Source organism: Macaca fascicularis, chromosome 2 (genome assembly GCF_037993035.2).
Source record: "Macaca fascicularis isolate 582-1 chromosome 2, T2T-MFA8v1.1".
In the NCBI taxonomy this organism is placed as follows: domain Eukaryota; kingdom Metazoa; phylum Chordata; class Mammalia; order Primates; family Cercopithecidae; genus Macaca; species Macaca fascicularis.
Genome location: NC_088376.1, coordinates 11,758,060 through 11,785,539, shown reverse-complemented (window position 1 = coordinate 11,785,539; position 27,480 = coordinate 11,758,060). Strand labels below are relative to the sequence as shown.

Here is a 27,480-nt window from a genome sequence, read left to right as displayed (position 1 = left end):
GTAATAGAATTAATAGCAGTCTGCTTCTGTGCAGGTAGGTATCCTGCCAAGAGATTCTGCAGGAAACATGTCTGCACATTGTATTCATTCTTGCATTGTTTACCCATGTAGTGACCTTCACAAATGGCTTTGTGAAAGTCACAGGGGAATAACCGAGTTAGTAAGTACTTTATTCCCCTCCTTCATCAGATTCTGCTCTGATTTGCTACATAAAGTTGTATAATCACCTGGAAATATGCACTGTGCTCCCTCGTGATTTTCAAATGCAAATGAGCAGGTTAACAACCCCAGTGTTGCAATGTTCTAGCCGTAAATATGTTTGGATAACCCAGCAGAGCCATTTAACCTTTGGGAACAGGGCAACTAGCGTATGGCAGCAGGAATCCAACCAGTGCCCTGAGTGCTGAGGCAGAGAGGAGGACAGAAAACGAGAGGCTGGAGATTGTCAAATTCAGTATCCCAGTTGGCTCTTGATTCTTGGTGAAACCATCCCTCAGCTCCTAGAGGGAGACTGTTAGATCATGAAACTAATTATCATCCTTTTCTTCTGCTCCAGGCTGCTACTAAGTTTAACCCAGGAATCACAGTCCGAGGAAATTGACTGCAATGATAAGGATTTATTTAAAGCTGTGGATGCTGCTCTGAAGAAATATAACAGTCAAAACCAAAGTAACAACCAGTTCGTACTGTACCGCATAACTGAAGCCACTAAGATGGTGAGTGAACTGTGTTTAACCTTGAAGTCACTTGGGATTTGTACTGTCACTAGGAGCCCAGGCCTCACACACACACACACACACACACACACACCCCACCACCACCACCACCACCACCCCGCACCGTCACCACCACACCCCCCACCACCACCACCCACCACCACCACCTATCACCACCACCCCCCAACATCACCACCACCCACCACTCCCCACCACCACCACCACTACACCACCACCACCACCCCCCACCACCACCCACCACCACCACCACCCCCCACCACCACCCACCACCACCACCACCACCCCACACCACCACCACCCACCACCACCACTACCCAGCACCACCCACCACCACCACTACCCAGCACCACCACCCCACCACCACCACCACCAAAGATGTGATCATCAAAGGCAGAAGTTTACAACTTGTGGAAAGACCGATACCAGTCTCTGGCCTGGGGTGGGAGGGCAGAGTATGACTCATCCTCAGGCAGATGGGCTTCCTGATCAGAGAAGTAGAATGTAGGGTGAAATGAAACAAAAGTAAATGGAGAAATCTGAACAGGACCAACTAGAGTGGGAGAATTTAGGAATTTAGTTAGACTGCAGCAAAAGAATTCACTGGGTCTCTGGCCCTAGGCTAAAAAATATAGACCTCCAAACCTTAAATGGGAGGGGATACTTAATGGGTCATGTCTAAGAGGAGTCAGGAATGAGTTTAGTGCAATTCTACGGAATTAGACAGAAGTCTGTATGGCTGAATGTACCAGCTTTAACAGCAATGTTTGTTTTTGATATTATTGTAATGATGTACTCCAGTAGGAGATAAATCCTTGCAGGATGCATGGTTCAAAGAAATACCAATCTTTCAAGAGTATGTTTAAACAAATTTCACTATAAAAGACTACCTCTCTGGGACAGCTAAGCAATTGGTTACTTTAGCAGAAAAAAAAAAAAAAAAACTAACCATGTGACAACATGGGGATAAAAGAAAATAAACACAGTGGACATGTTATTTTTTCTGAAAATAAAATTGAGCCATTTTGTTTCACAATCTAGTACAGTCATGTGAGAAATTCTGCTTCATGGTAATCTCAAGCAACAGTTTATTTGTGGTGTGGTACCCAATAGATTGTGGTGGGTACGGTTGTAAATATACAAAAAACATTAAACTGCATACCTTTAGAGGGTAAATTTTATGGCACGTAAATTATATCTCAATAAAGCTGTTTAAAAAAGAAAAAGTAGGAAACAAAACAAACCAAATAAAAGTACTAAAATCACCCATAATTAATGCCACCATACAGAGATAACTGTTAACATTTGTTTAAGGTTTTCTTGTTTGCTTTTTCTAATTCGTAAAAGTCACATATGTTCATTAGGGGAAAAAGGTCACTTAGAAATGTTTGCTTGAAGAAGAATGTGAAAGATAATTATAATCTCACCACTGACAGACAAACATTTTAACAGCTTGCTGTGCATCTTTCCAGACTTTTAAAAAACATAGATTTATATATAAACCAGTTTTTACAAAAATGGGCTAATACTATGCATACTGCTTTGTAACCTTTAAAACGACATTGTGAGTATGTTATAAACATTCTTTCACATAAATGTTTATGATACAAATATAAATATATTTTAAGTGAATGCTTTGCTCTCAAGTCAAAGATCAATATTCCTAACTTTACTGGAACCCACTAGAATTATTTGCTATCGGGTCAGTTGGATGAACCCTAAGTATCTTTGGCTGCTTTTCAGGTTCGCTCTGACACATTTTATTCCTTCAAGTACGAAATCAAGGAGGGGGATTGTCCTGTTCAAAGTGGCAAAACCTGGCAGGACTGTGACTACAAGGATGCTGCAGAAGCGGTAAGTGTATTGGCCATTGTTGGGCCTTCTGTTTTCTCCGTTGACTCTGCCAGATTTTTTTACTCCTGCAGAAATGATGACTACTGGTGAGCCTGTTTATGAGAAATGCAAATAAACATTCTAATGTGTAGAAAAGTCAGATGCTTTGTATCTGTGTTCTTGTATAGACAGAAAAATTATGGAGAGGCCAGCAGTTAAACATGGAGAAAGCCTTTCCATGAGAAGGGAGCTCTAGTGTCCAGTCAGAACATGTGGCTCAGACTCCAGAGAGACCACAGATGGACATTTGGGCCAAGCCGAAGGGCTGGCGAGGGGAGGGCCTGGGTGCTTCCATTGCACAACCTTGAGGGCAAATCTTGACTCTGCCTTCCATTAGCTGTGTGATAGCGGGTGAGCTGTGACCTCTCAGAACTGGCACTCTCCACTGTATATGGGAGATAATACTGACCTCATCAGGTTGTCGGAGGATGAAATTAGATGAATTATGCAAATAACTTTGATAACAATGCCTATCTTAACCAAATGCCTAACATATAGGCCTGGCACACCGTAGCCGGTTGTTTTGCTTTAATTAAGGAAGACTTCAGACAGTATCTGCCTCGGAAGCAAGCCTCGTTTTTCATGGATTGATTCCCTTCTTTTATGTCAGAACGTAAAAGATGACTGTCAAGTCATCTGCGGTTACCGAACAGCACTGAACTCCAAGTCAGGAGTCTAGGAGTTTGCAGTGCTGGTTGTCCCTTCTCAATCGTCTCATCTGCAAGGTGGGGATAAGTAGCTGCTGTGCCCTGTGCTGCCTGCTTCTAGGAGCTGTGTGGATAAAGGGAGGTGTGCTCTATCCTGAGGGAATAATATCTGTCACTTAGAATCCAATGGATATGACTGAAGAATGACAAGACAAAACAAAACAAAAACAGTGTTCAACAATAACAATTAAACAACTGCCTATTGTTAAGTGCCTGCTCTGTGGTGGGCCTCTAGTAGGCAAACACAGCGTGTGTTTGCACACATACTGTTCACAACAACTCTAAGAGATAGATGTGTCCTATCTCCTACAAGATGGGTAAACTGAGACTCCGAGAGTCAACGGGACATGACATAGGTAACAGCTAGCAAGTGACAAGGCTGGAACTGAAAAACATTTTGATGCCAAGGTCCTTGCCCTTTCTATTAAGCTAAAATGAAGTTTATATGAACAGTATTAACTCACTAAAGTTGAGAAGTAGATAACAGGAGTGTTTACCAGGCTGGTACTAGACCTCTGCACCCATCTTGGTTAGAAAGAAATAGCTCCAGGGCTCAGCCAGGCACAGTGGTTCACGCCTGCAATCCTAACACTTTGGGAGGCCGAGGTTATTGGATCATTTGAGGTCAGGGGTTTGAGACCAGCCTGACCAACGTAGTGAAACCCCGTCTCTACTAAAAATACAAAATTAGCTGGGCGTGGTGGCATGCACATGTAATCTCAGCTACTTGGGAGGCTGAGGCAGAAGAATCGCTTGAATCTGGGAGGCAGAGGTTGCAGTGAGCCGAGATCGCACTATTGCACTCCAGTCTGGGTAACAAGAGTGACACTCTGTCTCAAAAAATAAAAATAAAAAAGAAAAGAAAAAGAAAAAAGAAATACCTCCACGGCTCAAAACAAAGACTCAACCTTTAAAACCTTTTTACACTGTCTTTCCTCCAACATCTTATGAATATCAGAGGCTTATGTAATCATTAGGCTATAAAAAAAAAACATTTATTCTCATGTCTCAAAACTCTTTTGGATAAAATCTTCACAAGTTCTGTTTTGTTTTGTTTTTTTAAGGAAAGCCACATTTAGCAACAGTACTAGGTAGACTTTCCCATCTGAAAGATTAGGATAAATGATCTTTCTTTTCTTTTTAGGCCACTGGAGAATGCACGGCAACTGTGGGGAAGAGGGCGAGTATGAAATTCTCTGTGGCTACCCAGACCTGCCAGATTACTCCAGGTAGCTGGTTTATCCTCTGGCACTGCCCTGGTGGGAAATTAACCGCTTCTGTGTGCCAGGAACACAACCTTGACCAGGCTCTGCTTGCTCCCAGAGGGCGGCAGTAGTAAAGCCATTTGCACAATTAGGGAGCATTGGGTGGAGCGGCAGAGCCCGGAGGGTGGGCCAGGCTTGTGACCATCATCCCCTTAGGACTATCCCAACTCTTCCCGTGTGCTGCATTGTACCCAGTATGTGCAAGGGCTCTGCAGAAGGACCAGGAGGCACAAGACCTGCCTGCCCTCTATTGTAGGCAGCATCCCAGAGTGAGGAGTGCATAGGCTTTGAGGGCAGCCCTGACCTGGAATCTTTCAGAGCTCCTCACCTTCTTGGCTGTCCTTTTCGTTGTCTAGAAAAGGGAGGTAACAGTACTTCCCACCTCACAGGACTGTCGTGAGGCTGAAATGAGATGATATGTCTGGAGGTACAATCAACATACTAACATATTAATCATAATAACATATTAGCAACAATCAGGATAAAGATAATAGCTAACATGTATTGAGTCCTTATGTCCCAGCCATGACTCGAAGCTCCTTACATGTATTAACTTCTCCTTCTTTTTTTCTTTTACTGATACATTATATTTTACATATTTATGAGGTACATGTAAGTGTTTTTTACATGCCTTGAACATGTAATGATCAAGTCAGAGTATTTGGGGTACCCATCACCTGGAATATTTATCATGTCTATGAATTGGTGATATTTCAAGTCCTCTCTTCTAGCTACTTTGAAATATACAATATATTGTTGCTAACTATAGTCACCCTAGTCTGCTATATAACATTAGAACGTATTTCTTCTATCTAACTATAATTCAGTACCTATTTTACCAAGCTCTTCATTTCCCCCTTCTACTTCCCTGCCCTGCTCAGCCTCTGGTATCCGTCATTCTCTTCTCTCCTCTATCTCCATGTGATTAAGTGTTTTACCTTCCAAATATGAGCGAGAACAATGTGCAGTTTGTCTTTCTGTGCTTCGGTTGTTTCACTGAACAACCTCCAGTTCTGTCCATGTGGCTTTAAATGATATGATTTCATTCTTTGTTTATGGTCAAATAGTATTTCATTATGCATATATACCACATTTTCTTTTTTTTTCTTTTTGAGATGGAGTCTCGCACTGTCACCCAGGCTGGGGTACAGTGGCACAATCTTGGCTCACTGCAAGCTCTGGGGTTCAAGCAATTCTCCAGCCTCAGCCTCCTGAATAGCTAGGATTATGGGCACCCGCCACCACGCCCAGATAATTTTTGTATTTTTAGTAGAGATGGGGTTTCACCATGTTGGTCAGGCCGGTCTCGAACTTCTGACCTCAGGTGATCTGCCCACCTTAGCCTCCCATACTGCTGGGATTACAGGTGTGAGCCACCGCACCTGGTCCCCCACATTTTCTTTATTCATTAACCTTTTGATGGACACTTAAGTTGGTTTCATATCTTTGCTATTGTGAATACTGCTGCGACCAACCTGGGAGTGGAAGTACCCCTTTGATAGACTGATTTCTTTTCGTCTGGGTAGATGCCCAGTAGCTGGACTACTGGATATATGGTATTTGGTGTTTTCATTTCTTGAGAAATCTCCACACTATTTTCCATAGTGGTTGTACTAATTTACATTCTTACCAACAGTGCATAAGCGTTCCCTTTTCTCCATACCCTCCTAGCTGTGTTTGCCGCTTACACAGCAAGCAGCGAGAGCTTGGTGGGTGAAGAAGCCCAGGCTCCCAGGGGGTCCCTCCAGGTGTGCCGCTCACTCTTCAGCTATGTTACCTTTTTATGGACTTTGCCTCTATTGACCAGTAGGTTAGGGCTATCTGTTATGAACATTACTTGGTAATTTAATACACACTCTTTTTAATAATAGCCATTCTAATGGGTAAGATGATATCTCATCTCATAATGGTTTCGATTTGCATTTCCCTAATGCTTAGTGATATTGGGCATTTTTTCACATATCTGTTGGCCATTTGTATGTCTTCTTTTGAGAAATGCCTACTGAGATCCTTTGCCCACTTTTTAATGGGACTACTTGGTTTTTTAATTGGTGAGTTAATTAAATTCCTTGTATATGCTGGATGTTAGTCCCTTGTGGGATGAATGGTTTGCAAAAAAATTTTTTTTCTTTTGAGACAGAGTCTTGCTCTGTCTCCCAGGCTGGAGTGCAGTGGCATGATCTCGGCTCACTGCAACCTCCATCTCCTGGGTTCAAGCAATACTCCTGCCTCAGCGTCCCGTGTAGCTTTGACTACAGGCATACGCCACCACACCCGGCTTATTTTTTGTATTTTTAGGAGAGATGGGGTTTCACCATGTTGGCCAGGCTGGTTTTGAACTCCTGACCTCAGGTGATCTACCCGCCTCTGCCTCCTAAAGTGCTGGTTTTACAGGAGTGAGCCACCATGCCCAGCCTCTTCTTTGTTTAGGGCAATGTATGTGAATGCTGATTGTAATCATTAATGCTGCGTTTTTGTCTGTTCTTTGTTAAGCCGAGGGCCCTGTGGTGACAGCCCAGTATAACTGCCTTGGCTGTGTGCATCCTATATCAACGCAGAGCCCAGACCTGGAGCCCATTCTGAGACACGGCGTTCAGTACTTTAACAACAACACTCAACGTTCCTCCCTCTTCACGCTTAGTGAAGTAAAACGGGCCCAAAGACAGGTTTGTTCTTTAATTCTCTAGGTCACCTAGTATTACTAAAATGTGTTAGATCTTTACGTTTAAAATGTATGATTGCATGGCTGGTGGTGTTTTCATGTGACTAGCACAGGAAGCAAAGGGCTTTCTCCTTAGTCAAAGTGAGTTGGATACATGTAAAGTGAGAAAAGATGTCTAATCAGACTCCCTTCCTTTGACGTTTGATTTTAACAAATGGGTAATCGTCATTACAGGCTCTTCCTAGAGACAGTGAAAAGGAAAGTCATAGTGGCCTTAGGATTTTCAGAAAACTCTACTATCACCTAGCAATCATGAGTTAACACAGCTCCAAAATATTACATTGTGTCTACAATGGTCGGCATGGCTTTCTGGCTACCCACTAAGTTACAGTTCCCATATCAACAGAAAAAAAAAAAAGTAAATATCCATAAATCTGTTTTTTGTTTTGTTTTTTTGGTTTTTTTGTGTGTGGTTTTTTGTTTTTTGTTTTTTTTTTTTTTTTTGACAGTCTCGCTCTGTTGCCTAGGCTGGAGCAATGGTACGATCTTGGCTCACTGTAACCTCTGCCTCCCAGGTTCAAGTGATTCTCCTGCCTCAGCCTCCCGAGGAACTGGGATTACAGGCACGCGTCACCACATCTGGCTAATTTTTGTACTTTTAGTACATGAGGGGTCACCATGTTGGCCAGGCTGGTCTCGAACTCCCAACCTCAAGTCATCCTCCCACCTCGGCCTCCCAAAGTGCTGGGATTACAGGCCTGAGCCACTGTGCTCAGCTACAAATCTTCTTAATGATTCAGTACAACCAGAATTTCTTCCTTTTTTTTTTTTTTTTTTTTTTTGAGACAGAGTCTTGTTCTTTTGCCCAGGCTGGAGTACAGTGGTGCTATCTCAGTTCACTGCAACCTCCACCTCCCAAGTTTAAGAGATCTCCTGCCTCAGCCTCCCAAATAGCTGGGCTTACAGGCACCCGCCACCACACTCGGCTAATTTTTGTATTTTCGGTAGAGACAAGGTTTCCCCAAGTTGGCCAGGCTGGTCTTGAACTCCTGACCTCAGGTGATGCACCTATCTCAGTCTCCCAAAGTGCTAGGATTACAGGCATGAGCCACCACGCCTGGCCCACGCAGACTTTTCTGATAGTTGACTGGGTCGCTTATATTTCAGCCTCTTATTATGAGTGATTCCCTTTGGTCAGCAACATTCTCTGCATTTAATAAACCTTACAACTTGCTTTCATGTGAGCATGCTTTACTCAATGATGTCCATATAGAGCTATCAGGGTGGGAGAGGCCCAGACTAAAGTAGGAGAAATCTTACTACTTGGTAACCTGGGAGCCTGAGGACCCAGCAGTAAAGACCACTCCCCTCCAAAGTTTTCTTTGTCCATCTAGAAGGGCATTACTATTTTATGAAATTCAGTAAACATTTCTCTCTGCAGCCTGGCAGGGGGACCATTGTTAGGATTTACTTAAAGAAATCCATGTTCCAAACCTGGCTGAAAAATAGCAAAATATATATAAATAGCTTGTCATTTTCAGATGGCTAGTGGTGTGTGTGTGTGTGTGTGTATAGTGTATGTGTGTTTGTGTGAGAGATGTGTGTTAAGGTGCTCAATGTTTATTCAGCATTTTTTTGCCTAGTAATAATAATAATTTATATTTCTTGAGCACTTTTTATATTGCCACACAGTTTTCTAACCTCCTCATAACATTCATATCCCACAGCGAATAATGTTTAAACCGCCCTTTAAATATTCAATCTGAAATTGTTTCAGGTGGTGGCTGGATGGAACTTTCTAATTACCTACTCAATTGTGCAAACGAATTGTTCCAAAGAGAATTTTCTGTTCTTAACTCCAGACTGCAAGTCCCTTTGGAATGGTGTAAGTGGGCAAAAATTTAATGATAAAGTTCTTAGCATTTTGTTTACATTTTGATGGTAACTATCAAGCTGAGTGGGAAGACCGTCACGAAAATTTTAGATGACATTCAGCAATTCATATTCACATTCACTCGGGAAGCCTAAAGCTCACATCACTGGTCAAGCTGCCTTACCTACCTGGCCAAAGAATCTGCACAGCTAGCATTAAGTATTTTTTTATAACTTTATTTTATTTTATTTATTTTTTGAGACAGAGTCTCACTCTGTTCCCCATGCTGGAGTGCAGTGGTGCAATCTCGTCTCACTGCAGCCTCCACCTCCCAGGTTCAAGCTATTCTCCTGCCTCAGCCTCCCAAGTAGCTAGGACTACAGGCGCCAACCACCATGCATGGCTAATTTTTGTATTTATAGTAGAGACAGGGTTTTACCGTGTTGGCCAGGGTGGTCTGGAACTCCTGATCTCAGGTGATCCGCCCACCTTGGTCTCCCAAAGTGCTGGAATTACAGGCGAGAGCCACCGCGCCTGGCCAGCGGTAAGTATTTACAGAGTGTAACCAGGGACGACGAATAGACAAAATGCTTGAACTGTCAAGTGTATCTTCATTATGTCTCCACACTTTCCTATTTCCTTTTCTTCCCCGTGTGCTCAATGCCCATATGGTATTCCCTTGCTCTCCCCAGGGTTATTCTTCATGTCAAACTTTCCTCTGCTTGTTTTCTCATCTTCTCTTCCCTACCTTTATCTTTAATAAACAGACCCTGAGTCTCTAGCCCTTAGTGGTCCTTCCTAGCATCGTATCTTGTTATCTGAACCAAAATTATATTAAAATGGTGTCTCTCAAGGTAGTAGTAGCCAGTGAATGTTAAGATGGCTAAGACATGATATGTGCCCAGGGATGTTTGCATGTGAGCAGAAGACTGTGCTTTAGGCAAGGAATTGCTACAAGTCCTTTGATCTAGTAATTCTGCTGCTAATTCTTTTATATGGGAAATCCAGACCATAAGATGTTAATTTCAGTTGCTTTTTAATAGAAAAATATTGTAAATAAATTGTTTATGCAACATTAGAGAATGGTTAAGTAAATTACAGTATATCCATACAGAGTAAAAATACAACCCACAGAATGAGAGAAAATATTTGCAAGAGTTTAACATGATACAGCTATCAAAAATTTTTAATTTTTAGTGACATAGTGAAATGGTTACAATGTTAAGTAAAAAACAAAAAAAGTGGGATACAAAGCTATACATGCAGATTTATTTAAATATGTAAAATAAATATAAATATAAAAAGTGATGGAAAACAAATTACGACAAAATATAGAATGTAGTTAACTTTCATTTGGAATTTTGGGTGCTTTTTCTTTTCTTTCTTTCTTTTTTTTTTTTGAGAAGGAGTCTTGCTCTGTCACCCAGGCTGGAGTGCAGTGGTGCAATCTCAGCTCACTGCAACCTCCGCCTCCAGAGTTCAAGTGATTCTCATGCCTCAGCCTCCCTGAGTAGCTGGGATTACAGGCGCCCGCTGCCATGCCCGGCAAATTTTTGTATTTTTAGTACAGATGGGGGTTTCGCCGTGTTGGCCAGGCTGGGTTCGAACTCCTGACGTCAGGTGATCCAGCCACCTTGGCCTTCCAAAGTGCTGGTATTACAGGTGCGAGCCACCACGCCCAGCCGCTTTTTCTGATTCTTTATATTTTTTGGAACTTTTTGATACTTCCCGAGTTTTCTAATTGAGCATGCATTTATTTTATTGAGAAAAAAGTAAAAAGAACGCTGTCAAGGGAGTAAAAATACAACTCACAGAATGAGAGAAAATATTTGCAAATCATGTATCTGACAAGAGTTTAACATGCAGAATATATAAAAAACCTCTTTTTGTTCACAAAATAACAAGTATTAGAAAGGGCATGGAGAAATTAGAACTTCTGTGCATTGCCAGTAGGACTGTAAAATGCTGCAACCATTATAGAAAATAATTTGGCAATTTCTGAAAAACTTAACTATAGAATTACTATATGATCCAGAAGTTGCTCTCTTAGGTATATGCCCAAAGAAATGGAAACGCATATTCAAACACATGCTTACACGTGAATATTTATAGCAGCAAAATTCATAATAGCCAGAAAGTCGAAACAACCCAAGTGTCCATCAACAGGTGAATGGATAAAGAAAATGTGCTATCAGGCGGGCGCGGTGGCTCACGCCTGTAGTCCCAGCACTTTGGGAGGTCGAGGCGGGCGGATCACGAGGTCAGGAGATCGAGACCATTCTGGCTAACACAGTGAAACCCCGTCTCTACTGAAAATACAAAAAATTAGCCGGACATGATGGCGGGCGCCTGTAGTCCCAGCTACTCCGGAGGCTGAGGCAGGAGAATGGCGTGAACCCGGGAGGCGGAGCTTGCAGTGAGCCAAGATCGCGCCACTGCACCTCCAGCCTGGGTGACTGAGCCAGGCTCCGTCTCAAAAAAAAAAAAAAAAAAGAAAATGTGCTATCATATATATACACAATGAAACACTGTTCACCCTTTAAAAACAATGAAATTCTGATACATGCTACAATGTGGATGAAGCTTGAAAATATGATGTTAAGTGAAATAAGCCAGACACACACACAAAATATGGTATGATTCCACTTACATGAAACATCTAGAATAAGCAAATTCATAGAGACAGTGAGTAGATGTGAATTTGTGAGTGGAGAGGAGGAGAGAATGGGGGTGTATTGCTCAGTGGGTAGAGAATTTCTGTTTGGGGTGATGAAAACTTTTGGAAATGGTGATGGGTTGCATGACATTGTGAATGGAATTAGTGCCACTGAACTATATCCTTTACAACTGTTAAAATTGCAGATTTTATACTATACATGTTTTTATCACATTTATCACACAGCACTTGGCTATGTTTGTTTATTATTCTTTTTTCTCCTCACTTCTGGGGACCTAGGCATAGGTTTTTCTATTTGTTTTTCTCCCGCTGTTTTTAAACTATGAACTCATGTCAAGTCAAAAATTAACTTAAAATGCTGTTCTGATAACATTATATGGAATTCTCATTTTTGTTATTTTGGTTGTTTTATTTTTCCTTATCCAAGAAAGACCCTAACTTTATTGGCAAGCATGTTTTTATTTCCAAGTATATCATTTTTGTTTGTTTAAACATGCTATTAATTTTTACAGATTATTTTTTCTTTTTGGTGCTGAGGTGAAAGAACATGTTCTGTATTGTTTATGCTTTGTAAAATTTATTGAATCTTTTTGTGACCTGGTGTAAAAACAATGAACAATATTTGTATGATACTGGCTGGGCACAATAGCTCATGCCTGTAATCCCAGCAGTTTGGGAGGCCGAGGTGGGTGGATCACTTGAGATCAGAAGTTCGAGACCAGCCTGGCCAACATGGCAAAACCTCATCTCTACTAAAAAAACAAACAAAAAAAAAAAAGCTGGGTGTGGTTGCACACACCTGTAATCCCAGATACTTGGGAGGCTGAGGCAGGAGAATCACTTGAATCCAGGAGGCAGAGGTTGCAATGAGCCAAGATTGCACCACTGCACTCCAGCCTTGGCGACAGAGACACTATCTCAAAAAAATATATATATATACACACACACACACAAATACATACAAATTTTATGATCCTTATGAAAGTATTTTAAATCATATGTAGCATATGAAAATACCATTTAAATAAATCTTTATTAAGTTATTCAAATCTTCTATGGTCTTATTATTTTTTCTCTTACCCTTTCTTAGATTTGTAATTGCATACTAAATTTCCCCACCATAATTATTTCTATCCACTTCTCTTCACATGTGTAATTTTTTCTACTTTATGTATTTTGATTCCATGCCTTCCGGTCCATGCTTTTGAAAAATAAAATTATCGGTCGGGCGCGGTGGCTCACGCCTGTAATCCCAGCACTTTGGGAGGCCGAGATGGGCGGATCACGAGGTCAGGAGATCGAGACCATCCTGGCTAACACGGTGAAACCCTGTCTCTACTAAAAAAAAAAAAAATACAAAAATTAGCCGGGCGCGGTGGCGGGCGCCTGTAGTCCCAGCCACATGGGAGGCTGAGGCAGGAGAATGGCGTGAACCCAGGAGGCGGAGCTTGCAGTGAGTGGAGATCGTGCCACTGCACTCCAGCCTGGGAGACAGAGCGAGACTCCGTCTCAAAAAAAAAAAAAAAAAATTAGAAAAATAAAATTATCATTTTTACTACCTTTATGAGTGTTTTCGTTATCATGAATTTTACTTTGTCCAATATTACTAATACTCTAGTTCCTGCTATGTTTATATTTGTCCCATGTAGCTTTGTTCATCTTTTATTTTTAAGCTCTATACATTGTTTCTATTATAAGATGATTCTTGAAACCGTAATACATTGATTTGGTGTTTTAACAGTCTGAAAGTCTTACCTTCTTTTTTTAGAAATTTACCTTTTTACTTACATGGCTGTTATGTCTATACTAGATCTTCTTATTATCTTATTTCCTGCTTTCCATGTGCTTGTGTATATGCATGTATTTGTTGATGCTATTGATACTAATACCGAACTGTATTTTAGTATCTCTTTCGCAGTAAGACTATGTTTTGTTTCTTTCTTTCTTTGCTACGCAATGATTTGGAAAGTACACATCCCTGTTTTTCAATTTTACTAGTTGTTTGCTTTAAAGGCTCTAAAAAATGTTTTTAACTGAGCACTTATATGCTTTTTAAAAACCAGGATACCGGTGAATGTACAGATAATGCATACGTCGATACTCAGCTACAAATTGCTTCCTTCTCACAGAAGTGTGACATTTATCCAGGTAAGGAGTAACACACGTCGGCACCACAATAGAGGAATAGCGGTCCCAGACAACTAGCTGGGTCTTTTCCTGTAAGTTGTGTTTTAGTTCCCATGATATACTCCAAAGTCTGTGTAACCTGCAGACACAGATGCACCCCTTGATGAGAACACTGGACCCCTTCCCTGCCCAGTTGTGCTGCAGCTCAGACTGTTCTGCAAGTGGCCAGAACGGGTTATGAAGACAGAAGGGAAATTTGTGACTCCTGGGTAAAGTTGGCCTTTGGGTACAATGCCAACTGGTCTCTCTTCTCTACAAGTTGTCCTTAAGTCAGATGTTGTAAATTGGAGAGACCTGTATTTTATTTCTTAGCACTCAGAATAAAACCCTTTCAATTAAGGGGTTTTTTTTCCTGCATGTTATAATGGGAGGAAATGGAGATAGTGTTGAGTTTGTGGTCAGGTCAGTGTTTCTGATAACAAGGGTGTGTTTTTCTCATACTTGGAAAACACTTGTATGTGTTCCACCATGAGTAGTCTGAAGCTGCCTGTTCACCAGAACCACAGCACTTAAATTTTTCTCATGAGAGTCACTCCTTTAAATTAAGCATTGCTTTTTACGGTTTCCATCGAAAATGCAAAAATTCAGGAAAAGTGTAGCATTTTGATTGAGTTACTCGCACCTTCCTATTGAAAATGTTTCCCTAAATACACTGTGCTCTGAGGAGGGGAAAAGAAGAGAGGCAGGACGTGAAAGTCAGACAGACAACCTTCACCCACTCACTACTGGGCCTGGGCTCCCATGTGGCCCTTTATACATGTGGATGCTGGTTCTTGTGCAGGAGGGATGCTAGGCCAGGCTGCTACTTCAGTGTACATGCTGACTTAAAACCTGATCCTTTCAGGGGAGGATTTTGTACAACCACCTTCCAAGATTTGCGTGGGCTGCCCCAGAGATATACCCACCAACAGCCCAGAGCTGGAGGAGACACTGACTCACACCATCACAAAGCTTAATGCGGAGAATAACGCAACTTTCTATTTCAAGATTGACAATGTGAAAAAAGCAAGAGTACAGGTTTGTAAATTATGCTACAAAAGCAGTAACACTATAGTCTATGTGCAAATTGCTTACTAATTTTGCCACTGATCTTGGCTCTGGATTAGGAAATGATACATTTGATAATGTGATTTGGTGCATTAGATTTAATTAAGTGCCAGTCTCTCTGTATGCTTGATCCTGGGCAAGTGTTTTACAACATTCTCTCTGTTTTCTATATGTGAAGGACTGAGGTGAGGATCAAATAAGTTAATATATGTCATATCACTTTTTCAAACTGTAAAACGCTATATAAATTCAATAGCAGCTGGGCGCGGTGGCTCACACCTGTAATACCAGCACTTTGGGAGGTCGAGGCGGGTGGATCACAAGGTCAAGAGATCGAGACCGTCCTGGCCAACATGGTGAAACCCTGTCTCTACTAAAAATACAAAAATTAGCTGGGCGTGGTGGTGTGCACCTATAGTCCCAGCTACTCAGGAGGCTGAGGCAGGAGAATCGTTTGAACCTGGGAGGCAGAGGTTTCAGTGAGCCAAGATTGCGCCACTGCACTGCAGCCTGGCAACACAGTGAGACTCTGTCTAAATAAATAAATAAATAAATACAATAGCAACAGTGATACAATTAATAAAATTCAGGGCTAGGGCCAGCAAGACTTACTCTATGTCTTTCTAGACTCATCTCTCATTATAATACCACATAATGCCTTGGGCTCGGCCACATCAGGCAATCTATCACTGCCCAGGCTCCAAACTCTCTTGCCTCCATGTCTTTCACCCACTGTTCTCTCTGCCTGGGATCCCGCTCTCCTGCAAATGTACCCTCTGGGGATTCATCTTCCTTTCATGCCCTGTCAAAAGAAGATTGACAGGAGTGTCTCCTGGGAGTCAGGAGACTCAGTTCCACCATAGCATCTGCCACTCACATGCCAGATCACTCTGGGTGGTCATTCAAATGTTCTAAGCCTTTGTGGCCCCATTTGTAAAATAAGTAACTATATTAGAAGAGACTACATTTGCCGGGCATAGTGGCTCATGCCTGTAATCCCAGCACTCTGGGAGGCCGAGGTAGGCAAATCACCTGAGGTCAGGAATTCCAGACCAGCCTGACCGTGGAGAAACCTCGTCTCTACTAAAAATACAAAACTAGCCGGGCGTGGTGATGCATGCCTTAATCTCAGCTACTCGGGAGGCTAAGGCAAGAGAATCACTTGAACCCGGGAGGTGGAGGTTGCAATGAGCTGAGATTGCGCCATTACTCTCCAGCCTGGGCAACTAGAGCAAAACTCCGTCTCAAAAAAAGAGAAGAGCCTACATTTCTAGCAACTCCAATAATCTCTAACTGATATGATTATGGACATATCCCTGTTTTAGGGACCCAAAATTGGCTTCCCTAAATACAAGCTAAAGAAAAATAATCAAAATAGAACCAAATTGTTACAGCAAGCCAACATAATCCTCATAATCTGGTGAAAAAATTCTCACTAAAAAGTTCATGCTTTTGGCTCAGAATTGAATTTCTAGGAATCTAAAATAGGAGTCTTTATATACAATGATATTCACTGCAGTTTTAAGTATAACAGCAAAAATAGTAAACTGTCAAAATGATTAATATGAGAATGATTAGATCATGCCTGGCATATCCTCAGAATAGAGTGTTAAGCAGCAATTTAAAAGTATCTTTGTGAGGAGCTCTTGATATGGGGAATGTCTTGTGTTACAATATTCAATAAAAAAAAGGAGTCATAAAATTGAATATATGCGATGTTATCAGTTGTGTTATTTTAAAGGACAGAAAATAATGTTAAAAAAAAAAGGTGGCTCACGCCTGTAATCCCAACACTTTGGGAGGCCGAAGTGGGTGGGTTGCTTGAGGTCAGGAGTTTGAGACCAGCCTGGGCAACATGGTGCAACTCCATCTACACTATTAGGTTGGTGCAAAAGTAGTTGTAGTTTTTGCCAAAGTAATGGCAAAATCACAATTACTTTTGCATCAACCTAATAAAAATTCCAAAATTAGCAGGGTGTGATGGTACACACCTGCAATCCCAGTTACTCAGGAGGCTAAGGCACAAGAATGGCTTGGACCCGGGAGGCGGAGGTTGCAGTGGGTCGAGATCATGCCACTGCACTTCAGCCTGGGCGACAGAGTCAGACTCCGTCTGGAAACAAACAAAAAAACAAATGTCTCATAGTCATAGGGGAGATTTTTAGATAATGGAATAACAGGCTACTTTAAACTTTCTAATTTTCTGTGTTACTTTTGTAACTGAAAAAAGTAAACAAACTAGATTAAAGTAAATCAATACTGACACTTTGATCTCTCTGCTACTTGAGCACTGGTTTCTATCCCAGACACGACCACCCTCTCTCTCTGATTTCATTGCCACATGGCCACGTTAGGTTTACTTGAAAGGAATGCCAATCTATGCTATTCATGCTCTTGTCAGCTTTTAATTCTCACTTTATATTTTTGCTTTTTTGTGAAATTCTTTTTTTGTTTTTCTCATTGTTGTTTTTTAAGAGAGACAGGGGCCAGACGTGGTAGCTCATGCCTGTGATCCCAGTACTTTGGGAGGTCAAGACAGGAGGATCACTTGAGCCCAGGAGCGAGACCAGCCTAAGCAACATAGCAAGACCCTGTCTCTACAAGAAAAGAATTAAAGGCCAGACGTAGTGGCTCATGCCTGTAATCCCAGCACTTTGGGAGGCCAAGGCAGGTGGATCACCTGAGATCAGGAGTTCGAGACCAGCCTGACCAACATGATAAAAAACCATCTCTACTAAAAATACAAAAATCAGCTGGGCATGGTGGTGGGTGCCTATAATCCCAGCTACTCGGGAGGCTGAGGCAGGAGAATCACTTGAACTCGAGAAGCGGAGGTGAAGTGAGCCGAGATCATGCCATTGCACTCTAGCCTGGGCGACAAGAGTGAAACTCCATCTCAAAAAATAATTAAAAAAAAAAAAAGAATTAAGAAATTAGCTGGGTATGGTGGCATGTGCTTGTAGTCCCAACTACTTTGGGAAGCTGAAGTGGGAGGATTGCTTGAGACTGGGAGGTCAAGACTGCAGTGAGCTGTGATCATGCCACTGCACTCCAGCCTAGGTGACAGAGCAAGACCCTTTGGGCAACAGGGCAAACAAAAAAAGAGAGAGAGTGTGAGAGAGAGATGGGGGTCTCACTGTGATGCCCAGGCTGGACTCGAACTCCTGGGAGCAAGCAATGTGCCCATCTCAACCTCCCAAGTAGCTAGGATTACAGGCGCACACCACTGCTCCCAGCTCCCTTATTCTCTATTCTGAATGTTGTAGGAATAGGCCACCACGTGTTGTATGTCAGAGGTTTGCCATCAAAAACAGAACCACTCATTCTCAAGCATGAATATCTAGTCTTCTTAGTAGTTACAGTTTTTTTCTGTAGATTAACAAATCAACATTCTAGTATGTGTGTGTGTCTACATTAAGGATGCCAGGGAGACACAAAGAGGTAACCCATCAGTTAGTTGCCAAGTGAATCTGAATATTGTGAGAATTTCAAACTTACTTTAGAGAGATGAATCTTAACTGATTTTTGCATTTAAAGAGAGCAATTTGGCTGCTTGGACATAGTCACCCAAGGCAGCCTTGGTGGAAGCAGCCAATTGACTGGAAATCAATTAAACATATGATGAATTTGCTAAAAGCTAGTCTCCAAACGACCAATTTGCCAAATTGCTAAATATATATTTTATAGTTTTAATCTTGCCCTGGGTTTGCACATTTAGTCCTGTTTGGATGCATGTTGATTCCATGTTGGGTTCACATTTCAGATACCAAACACTTTCTGAATCTTCCATTTTCACACGTTAGTGATTGCAGTTTCATATACGTTTTATTTTGCCCTGCCACCACTGCTGCTATCCCCAAGGCTGTTGATGCTCCTGTCTGCCTCTGCGGAGATGAATAAACTTCCAAGATCTATGTGTGCACATGGAGAAATTTTTCCTTTGACAAAGTCCTAGAAATGTCAAAGAATACGTATATATCTAAGACTTGATGCAAATTGCCAAAATCACTAAATATTTGCAATGATGCCAATTTACACTCACATCACCTGGGTATAAGACACCAGTTGAGGCCAGGTGTGGTAGCTCACGCCTGTAATCCCAGCACTTTCGGGGGCAGGGGCGGGTGGATCACCTGAGGTCAGGAGTTTGGGACCAGTCTAGCCAACATTCTACAAAAAATACATTCTACATTCTACAAAAAATACAAAAATTAGCTGGTCATGGTGATACTTGCCTGTAATCTCAGCTACTTGCGGGGGTTGAGGCAGGAGAATCACCTGAACTCAGGAGGCGGAGGTTGCAGTGAGCCAAGATGGTGTCACCGCACTCCAGCCTGGATGACAGAGTGAGACTCCGTCTCAAAAAATAAAAGCAAAAAGACACCATTTGAGGTTCTTAATTTAAATTCTCTTCCTACCAGCAGTGACTGAGGCTGCTTGATTCCTATGCCTGGCCAATGCCACGTATCATCAATTTTTGTTTTCATCTTTGCCTGCATGGAAGGCTAACAATGATGTCTCATTGCTTTTTTAATGTGCATGTTTTTGTTTATTAATGAAGTTAAACTTTTTTTCTGGCTTAATGACCATTTTAACTTCTTCTCTGAAATACCTGCTCATGGCTTTTGTCCATTTTTTAGTGTTGGGCTTTATATGCATACAGATATTGATTCTATATCATAGTTTTCCCAGCTTGCCTTTCTATTTTGCTTATTGTGATTTTTCAGAAGCAGTTCTCATTTTTCTCTAGTCAAGTTTTAATATTTTCCCCTTCCTTTAGATTTCTTTCCTCTGCTTTTCATCTAAGAAAGGTCTTCCTCATACTGAGTTTTGGTGAATATTTATTTATTTGTTTTAGTTTAGTTGTGTTTTTGTTGTTTGTTTGTTTTTGTTTTGTTTTGTTTCCCGAAACAGAGTCTCACTCTGTCACCCAGGCTGGAGTATAGTGGCACAATCTTGGCTCACCGTAACCTCTGCCACCCAGGTTCAAGCAATTCTCCTGCCTCAGCCTCCCAAATAGCCGGGATTACAGATGCCTGCCACCATGCCTGGCTAAGTTTTAGTATTTTTAGTAGAGACAGGGATTCACTATATGTTGGCCAGGATGGTCTCAAACCCCTGACCTCAGGTGATCTACACGCCTCAGGCCCCCAAGGTGCTTGGGATTACAGGCAGGAGTCACTGTTTAAATACTACAATTTAATACTAAATAATTTGGTTGAGAAATTGGGCCACAAAATATTTAATGGAAGATAGCATTGAGTAGTGATTAAAACTGTTGCTAGAGATTAAAATAATTTTTTTTCTTTTTGAGAAGGAGTCTCACTCTGTCACCCAGGTTGGAGTGCAGTGGCATGATCTCGGCTTACCGCAACCTCCGCCTCCTGGGTTCCAGTAACTCCCCTGCCTCAGCCTGTCAAATAGCTGGGATTACAGGTGTGCACCACGATGCCCATCTAATTTTCATATTTTTAGTAGAGGTGGGGTTTCACCATGTTGGTCAGGCTGGTCTTGAACAGCCTGCTTTAAGTGATCCACCTGCCTCAGCCTCCCAAAGTGCTGGAATTACAGGCACGAACCACCACGCCCAGCCTAAAATAATTTCTTAATATTAAAAATAGTAAGAGAACAATAAAAACCCCAAATAATTTTTCTAATTACAAAATTTAATCCACATAATTTCTATAAGAGTACTAACTCAGTATTTCACCAATTCAAGATTTGGCAGGCCAATAAGGCATGTTTAAAAACATTTTAAGTTTTTCTTCCTATTCCTGTTCGATTCTTAGATATTACAACTTGAGCCCTTGAATTACTAGTGAATTTAACAGCTGTTGGACAATAAAACTCAAATAAATACATAAATAAATAAAGATTATAGGCCAGGCATGGTGGCTCATGCCTGTAATCCCAGCACTTTGGGAGGCCGAGGCGGGTGGATCACCTGAGCTCGGGAGTTCGAGACCAGCCTGACCAACATGGAGAAACCCCATCTCTACTAAAAATACAAAATTAGCCAGGCGTGGTGGCAGGCAACTATAATCCCAGCTACTCAGGAGGCTGAGGCAGGAGAATTGCTTGAATCCAGGAGGTAGCGGTTGCGGTGAGCCAAGATCATGCCACTGCACTCCAGCCTGGGCAACAAGAGCCAAACTGTCTCAAAAAAAGAAAAAAAAAAAATTATAGCTTGCTTATTTCTTCCCCCATTTAGAAAAGGAAATGGGAGCAACCGACAGCCAAATATTTTAAATATGCATGCCAAGATTTAATGCCAAACATTTGTACTTTTTTTATGTAACTCTCTAAGTTGGTCAATTAAAATTTCAAGATTCTCCCTTAAAATTTCTTGAAGATAAATGATTTATTATGCAAATATTTTTAAGTGTTTACTTTGTACTAATTAATTTTTCAGGTGGTGGCTGGCAAGAAATATTTTATTGACTTTGTGGCCAGGGAAACCACATGTTCCAAGGAAAGTAATGAAGAGTTGACCGAAAGCTGTGAGACCAAAAAACTTGGTGTGAGTAGTCATGCACCTGTCTACTTTTTCACTGGAAGCCTATTGGATGTTTTTGAATCATTTGTTCAAGTATCTCATAAATAACACTGTCTCTCTTTTGACTTCTGTTTTTATGGATAGCAAAGCCTAGATTGCAATGCTGAAGTTTATGTGGTACCCTGGGAGAAGAAAATTTACCCTACTGTCAACTGTCAACCACTGGGAATGGTATGATTCTAATTACAGTCAGCGTGGGGGCGGTTCTGCTCATTCTGAAAATCCATATTTGGGGGTTGAAAATGAACCGTTACTGAAATGAATTGGGGAGCTATCTTTTTAAATGGGGAGTAACTCTCACACTTCTGTGCTGACGTCTGTCTAATGGCGAGAAAGAAGAGTAACAATCCTCCTGATCACTTCTCACACATTGTCAGTGTCTCAGTGAAGCTTCTATAGACTCTCTCCGAGTGCATTGCAGTCCTGCTGTGAGGGAGCATCATTGGCTATGCCAGGTGTACCTGAGGCCAGATACAGCACTCCACTGCATTCTGCTGACATGCAAGGACCATGCGAAAAATGCATGGCCGGGAGCGGTGGCTCATTCCTGTAATCCCAGCACTTTGGGAGGCCAAGGCAGGCAGATCACCTGAGGTCAGGAGTTCAAGACTAACCTGGCCAACATGGTGAAAACCCTGTCTCTACTAAAACTACAAAAATTAGCCGGGTGTAGTGGCGCACGCCTGTAATCCCAGCTACTCGGGAGGCTGAGGCAGGAGAATCTCTTGAACCCAGGAGGTGGAGGTTGCAGTGAGCCGAGATCCTGCCACTGCACTCCAGCCTGGGCAACAAAGAGCGAAACTGTGTCTTCAAAGAAAAAAAAGAAAGAAAGAAAAGAAAAGAAAAGAAAAGAAAAGAAAAATTCAGACTTGCAAACCCCACTTCACAGCTACTGAATTTTAACGAGATCCCCGGGGGATTCATATGCATGAATCAAGTTTGAGAAGCATTCTTGATGTCATTTTTCTATTTTAAGTCTTAAAAGAACTCTGGGACATAGTAACACTTTCCTTATTGTCAAGGATGAGACACTAAAAATTAGAAAGACTCTGAGGTCCTGAGTGAATAATGACATTATCAAATGCTTCCTCTGTCCCAGGCACTATACTGAAGGCTTCACCTACATTTTCCAGTCCTCCTTATAACTCTGTGAGGCAGGTGCTGCTATTATTTCTATTTTACAGAAGACAAAAGTGAAGCTGGTGGCACTTGGATTCAAATCTTGGTCAATTCAGAGTCTACCCTTTTCATCACGATGCTGATTACCAGTAGGGTCTGGCTTGACTGCAATGACCATGTTCTTTGCATCACCAAACACTGCCTCCAATTAACACATTCTCACAGGTAGCAAAAGTGTAGGTAGAATCAATCCACAAATCAACTTCTTTGATGCAAGTTGCCTCTTCTCCCTCTCTTCTGATTTGGTCTTTTGTTGTGCGTAAGTATGTAGATAGTCTAACACAAACATTGTACTAAGGCTGCATTTCAAGTTTGCAAATATGTCTCAGTGTACTTCAGTACAACAAAGTGATCATGGATACATGCTCCCCATATATTCAGTTCATAAAGCCACTTAGGGCCTTTTAGGATAAAAGCAGTGATGGTGGTAATAACAGTAGTATCACCAATTAAATACTGTGCTTGCATAAACATAGGCCTAGAAGATACCCTAGAGATGGCCGGGCGTCATGGCTCACGCCTGTAATCCCAGCACTTTAGGCAGGCGGATCACGAGGTCAGGAGATTGAGACCATCCTGGCTAACACGGTGAAACCCCGTCTCTACTAAAAACTACAAAAAAATTAGCCGGGCGTGGTGGTGGGCACCTGTAGTCCCAGCTCCTCGGGAGGCTGAGGCAGGAGAATGGCATGAACCCGGGAGGCGGAGCTTGCAGTGAGCCAAGATTGCGCCACTGCACTCCAGCCTGGGCAACAGAGTGAGACTCCATCTCAAAAAAAAAAAATAAAAAGAAGAAGATACCCTAGAGATTAGCTAGCTTAACCACCCAATTTTTCCAGATGAAGAAAAAATGCTCAGCTTATTTTACAGTGTTTTTTGTTGTTTGGTTTTTGTTTGTTTGGTTGGTTTGGTTTGTCTTGGGTTTTTTTTTTTTTTTTTTTTGATAGAGTCACTGTCATGTAGGCTGGAGTGCAGTGGTACCATCTCAGCCCACCGCAACCTCCACGTACTGGGTTCAAGTGATTCTCCTACCTCAACCTCCTGAGTAGCTGGGATTACAGGCATGTGCCACCACACCCAGCTAATTTTTGTATTTTTAGTAGAGTTGGGGTTTCACTATGTTGGCCAGGCTGGTCTCAAACTCCTGACCTCAAGTGATCTGCCCGCCTTGGCCTCCCAAAGTGCTTAGATTACAGGCGTGAGCCACTGTGCCTGGCCATTTTACAGTATTATTAAGAACAATAATCAATGTCCACAAATTTTAAGGTCAATCAAAAGACAAAAAAATATTATTCATCCTTTCTGGAATATTAATACAGTATTTAAACTCTGGAAAACACCTCCCCCATTGTAAACTAAGATAGCACTGCCAGATCTCAGTGTTTCTTTCCTTCATTGATAGCATGATTTTTGCAGTAATACTTTCATCTTAATATTTTCTGTTTAGATCTCATTGATGAAAAGGCCTCCAGGTTTTTCACCTTTCCGATCAACACAAGTAGGGGAAATAAAAGAAGAAACAACTGTAAGTCCACCCCACACTTCCATGGCACCTGCACAAGATGAAGAGCGGGAGTCAGGAAAAGAACAAGGGCGTACTCATAGACATGACTGGGGCCATGAAAAACAAAGAAAATGTAATCTCGGCCATGGCCATAAACATGAATGTGACCAAGGGCATGGGCATCAAAGGGGACATGGCCTCGGCCGTGGACACCAACAACAGCATGGTCTTGGTCATGGACATAAGTTCAAACTTGATGATGATCTTGAACACCAAGGGGGCCATGTCCTTGACCATGGACATAAGCATAAGCATGGTCATGGCCATGGAAAACATAAAAATAAAGGCAAAAAGAATGGAAAGCACAATGGTTGGAAAACAGAGCATTTGGCAAGCTCTTCTGAAGACAGTACTACACCTTCTGCACAGATACAAGAGAAGACAGAAGGGCCAACACCCATCCCTTCCCTAGCCCAGCCAGGTGTAGCAGATACCTTTTCTGACTTTCAGGACTCTGATCTCATTGTAACTATGATGCCTCCTATACCACCAACTCCCACAGAGAGTGATGACGATTGGATCCCTGACATCCAGATAGAACCAAATGGGCTTTCATTTAACCCAATATCAGATTTTCCAGACACAACCTCCCCCAAATGTCCTGGACGCCCCTGGAAGTCAGTTAGTGAAAATAACCCAACCACAAAAATGAAAGAATCTTATGATTTCAATCTTGCTGATGCCCTTTATTAATGTATGCAGCTATGGGTATTTCTTTAATACTTTATTAAAGTATCAATATCCCTCTCTCCATTGTCCAAGTGAAAATATCCTGATATAATGCACCAAAAACTGTGCAGCTTCAGAGCAATCTAAAGAGAAGTGGTGAGACTCTCGGTGGAGACACCATCAGTCTCCATGGACTGCATAAAATTGTATGCCACAGTTCTGAATCTTTTCTGAATCTTCTCCCCAAGTTTTCTAAACTAGCACAGTAAATGAACAAACTAATGTGCCTTATGGCCCGCTGCAGTTGGCTTCTCTGATAACAATTATGTACCTTGCAACATATGTCATGAATTTTCATACGAAGATTCTTGACATTCTTAATAAACTGTGGCACCTGGTCTTTGAATGTGTGTGAAAATAAGGGAAGTCAAGAGATTAAATGGTGAACTTATTAATGCAATAGAAGTAAGAAAAGCTTCCAGATGTCAAAGAGAAGTGACAAGAAAGAAAGACAGGTTGGCCAAAGAGAGAAAAGGGGGGACATCAATTAATTGACTTTCTGTTCCCAAAATGGGCTAGTTATATCAAATAAGTACTCCCACTTCCCTTTCTGAGTGAGAGTGTTTCTCACAAGTCAGTAACTTCTGTTTAATCATTAACTACACTTTGCAACAGGCTTTCATAGAGGAGTATTCTGTTTATTTTTGCTGAACCTAGATTGAGTAATTCTTAGTTTACAGAAGCTCCGAGCTTAATGATAAGGATGAAAAGCAGAGGGAGCAACACAGAAGCAGGCTTGCTAAGAAAACTTTTTAAATAATTGACAAGGGAATATCATGGAATGTGATGCAAAGTTTGTTCAGAACTTTTATGAGGAAATTATTCTCTAGTCTCACTTTATAATCTTTTTGCTATGACTTTGAAGACCACTGACTTTTGAGAAAGAGAATAATAGGATTATCTTTCATTGCCTTATACTGCAAAGAAGGTATATGCTTTATAACCAATGTTGTCTTTTTGCCTAGAGAAACAAGATATGGCTTTAAATAGCTACAATCATCTTTGGATGTATATGTCACTGCTGCTTCAACTTTTTGGATGCATTTGAACCTCTGAGTTTGTCTTTCATTTTAAATATTGTCTGTTCTTTTAAATAAACAACCACAGATGTCAGGAAAAAGTCTTACCTTGTCAACTGGTTGCTCCACTTTTTAAAAAAGATTGAATGATAACATCAGATTAACTGCATTTTACTATACTTACAGAGTCACCTAAGGTCCTGCGAGTACAAGGGTCGACCCCCAAAGGCAGGGGCAGAGCCAGCATCTGAGAGGGAGGTCTCTTGACCAATGGGCAGAATCTTCACTCCAGGCACATAGCCCCAACCACCTCTGCCAGCAACCTTGAGAGGAAGGACAAGAAGAAAGATGGGATAGAATTTAAATAGAGAAGAATGCCATTTTATCACTCTGCCTCTGGGTGAAATAAAGATCAGTCTTGATGTTCTTACTCCTGGTTAATTCACAGTGGTCTCCTTTCGGCCATACCCATCCTGCAGCAAATTCCAGCTGGTCAGAGAGTCAGTGCTGTGGCTCTGCCATGGAGGTTCATAACCCAACACTGGAACATTCTCTAACCAAGGCAGAAGTGCTTTGGCGGGACTTCCTTTTAGCACCATGGGTGCTAAAAGAAGAGTTAGTAGGTCATGCTACTAATCTAAGGACCCTCTCTACCTTCTCTTCTTCCTCTTTATCCAGATTTCCAAGCCTTAGCTAAGAGTAATTTGGCTTGTTTAGTATTGTTTTCTTATAGTCCAGTTAATTACCAAAAATAATTTTTAAAATCATCTCTGTTAATATGATGTCTACCAACTTCTCATTATCGGAAAATACCTAACCTCCAAAGAAATTTGAAATTATCTTTCTGATCCAGGTAAAGAAGCAAATAGAAAATCAATAAAATAAAAAGTGACAGACATTTTAAATTTTCTGTAATAAAAACATTTATTGGGCTGGGCATGGTCGCTCACGCGTGTAATCCCAGCACTTTGGGAGGCCAAAGTGGGGGGATGACCTGGGGTCAGGAGTTTGAGACCAGCCTGGCCACATGGCAAAACCCCATGTCTAATAAAAATACAAAATTAGCCGGGCGTGGTGGCACATGTCTGTAATCCAAGCTACTCCAGAGGCTGAAGCAGGAGAATCACTTTAGCCTGAGAGGCAGAGGTTGCACTTGCAGAAGTTGAACTACTGCACTCCAGCCTGGGTGACAAAATGAAACAAAACTCAGGCTCAAAAAAAAAGGAAAAAAAAAAAAACACATTTATTGAACATCTATTACAGCCATTTGCTGTGCTAGATAATTTACTTTTGGCATATAACTTAATCCTCACAACCACTCTAAGGCCCTCGTGGTCATCATTCTTTTACAAGGAAACTGTAGTTCACAGTGCCCGGCCCAGGGTCAC

General features: G+C 41.6%; 1 protein-coding gene and 1 long non-coding RNA gene across 2 annotated transcripts in view; one reads left to right on the top strand and one right to left on the bottom strand.

The window, feature by feature from the left end:
• Positions 1–27,480, bottom strand: part of LOC101925714 (uncharacterized) — a 227,871-nt gene that overhangs the window by 155,636 nt on the left and 44,755 nt on the right. Inside the window, exon 2 of the long non-coding RNA XR_001488403.4 lies at positions 26,277–26,415. This is a non-coding gene — a long non-coding RNA (uncharacterized lncRNA). The remainder of the gene's footprint in view (positions 1–26,276; positions 26,416–27,480) is intronic.
• Positions 391–26,193, top strand: KNG1 (kininogen 1). Its single transcript, XM_005545461.5, has 10 exons — positions 391–716; positions 2,478–2,588; positions 4,479–4,563; positions 7,093–7,265; positions 9,039–9,146; positions 13,875–13,959; positions 14,843–15,015; positions 21,458–21,565; positions 21,686–21,772; positions 24,228–26,193. The coding sequence occupies exons 1-10, from the start codon at positions 522–524 to the stop codon at positions 25,035–25,037; spliced, it is 1,935 nt and encodes a 644-aa protein (XP_005545518.2). The 5' UTR covers positions 391–521; the 3' UTR covers positions 25,038–26,193.

Excerpts from the sequence above, each read along its gene's own strand:
- KNG1 (XM_005545461.5), top strand. The coding sequence starts at position 522 with ATGAAACTAATTATCATCCTTTTCTTCTGCTCCAGGCTGCTACTAAGT. Across the intron at positions 717-2,477 it reads TAACTGAAGCCACTAAGATG|GTTCGCTCTGACACATTTTA; the intron begins GTGAGTGAACTG and ends GCTGCTTTTCAG. Across the intron at positions 21,566-21,685 it reads GTGAGACCAAAAAACTTGGT|CAAAGCCTAGATTGCAATGC; the intron begins GTGAGTAGTCAT and ends TTTTATGGATAG.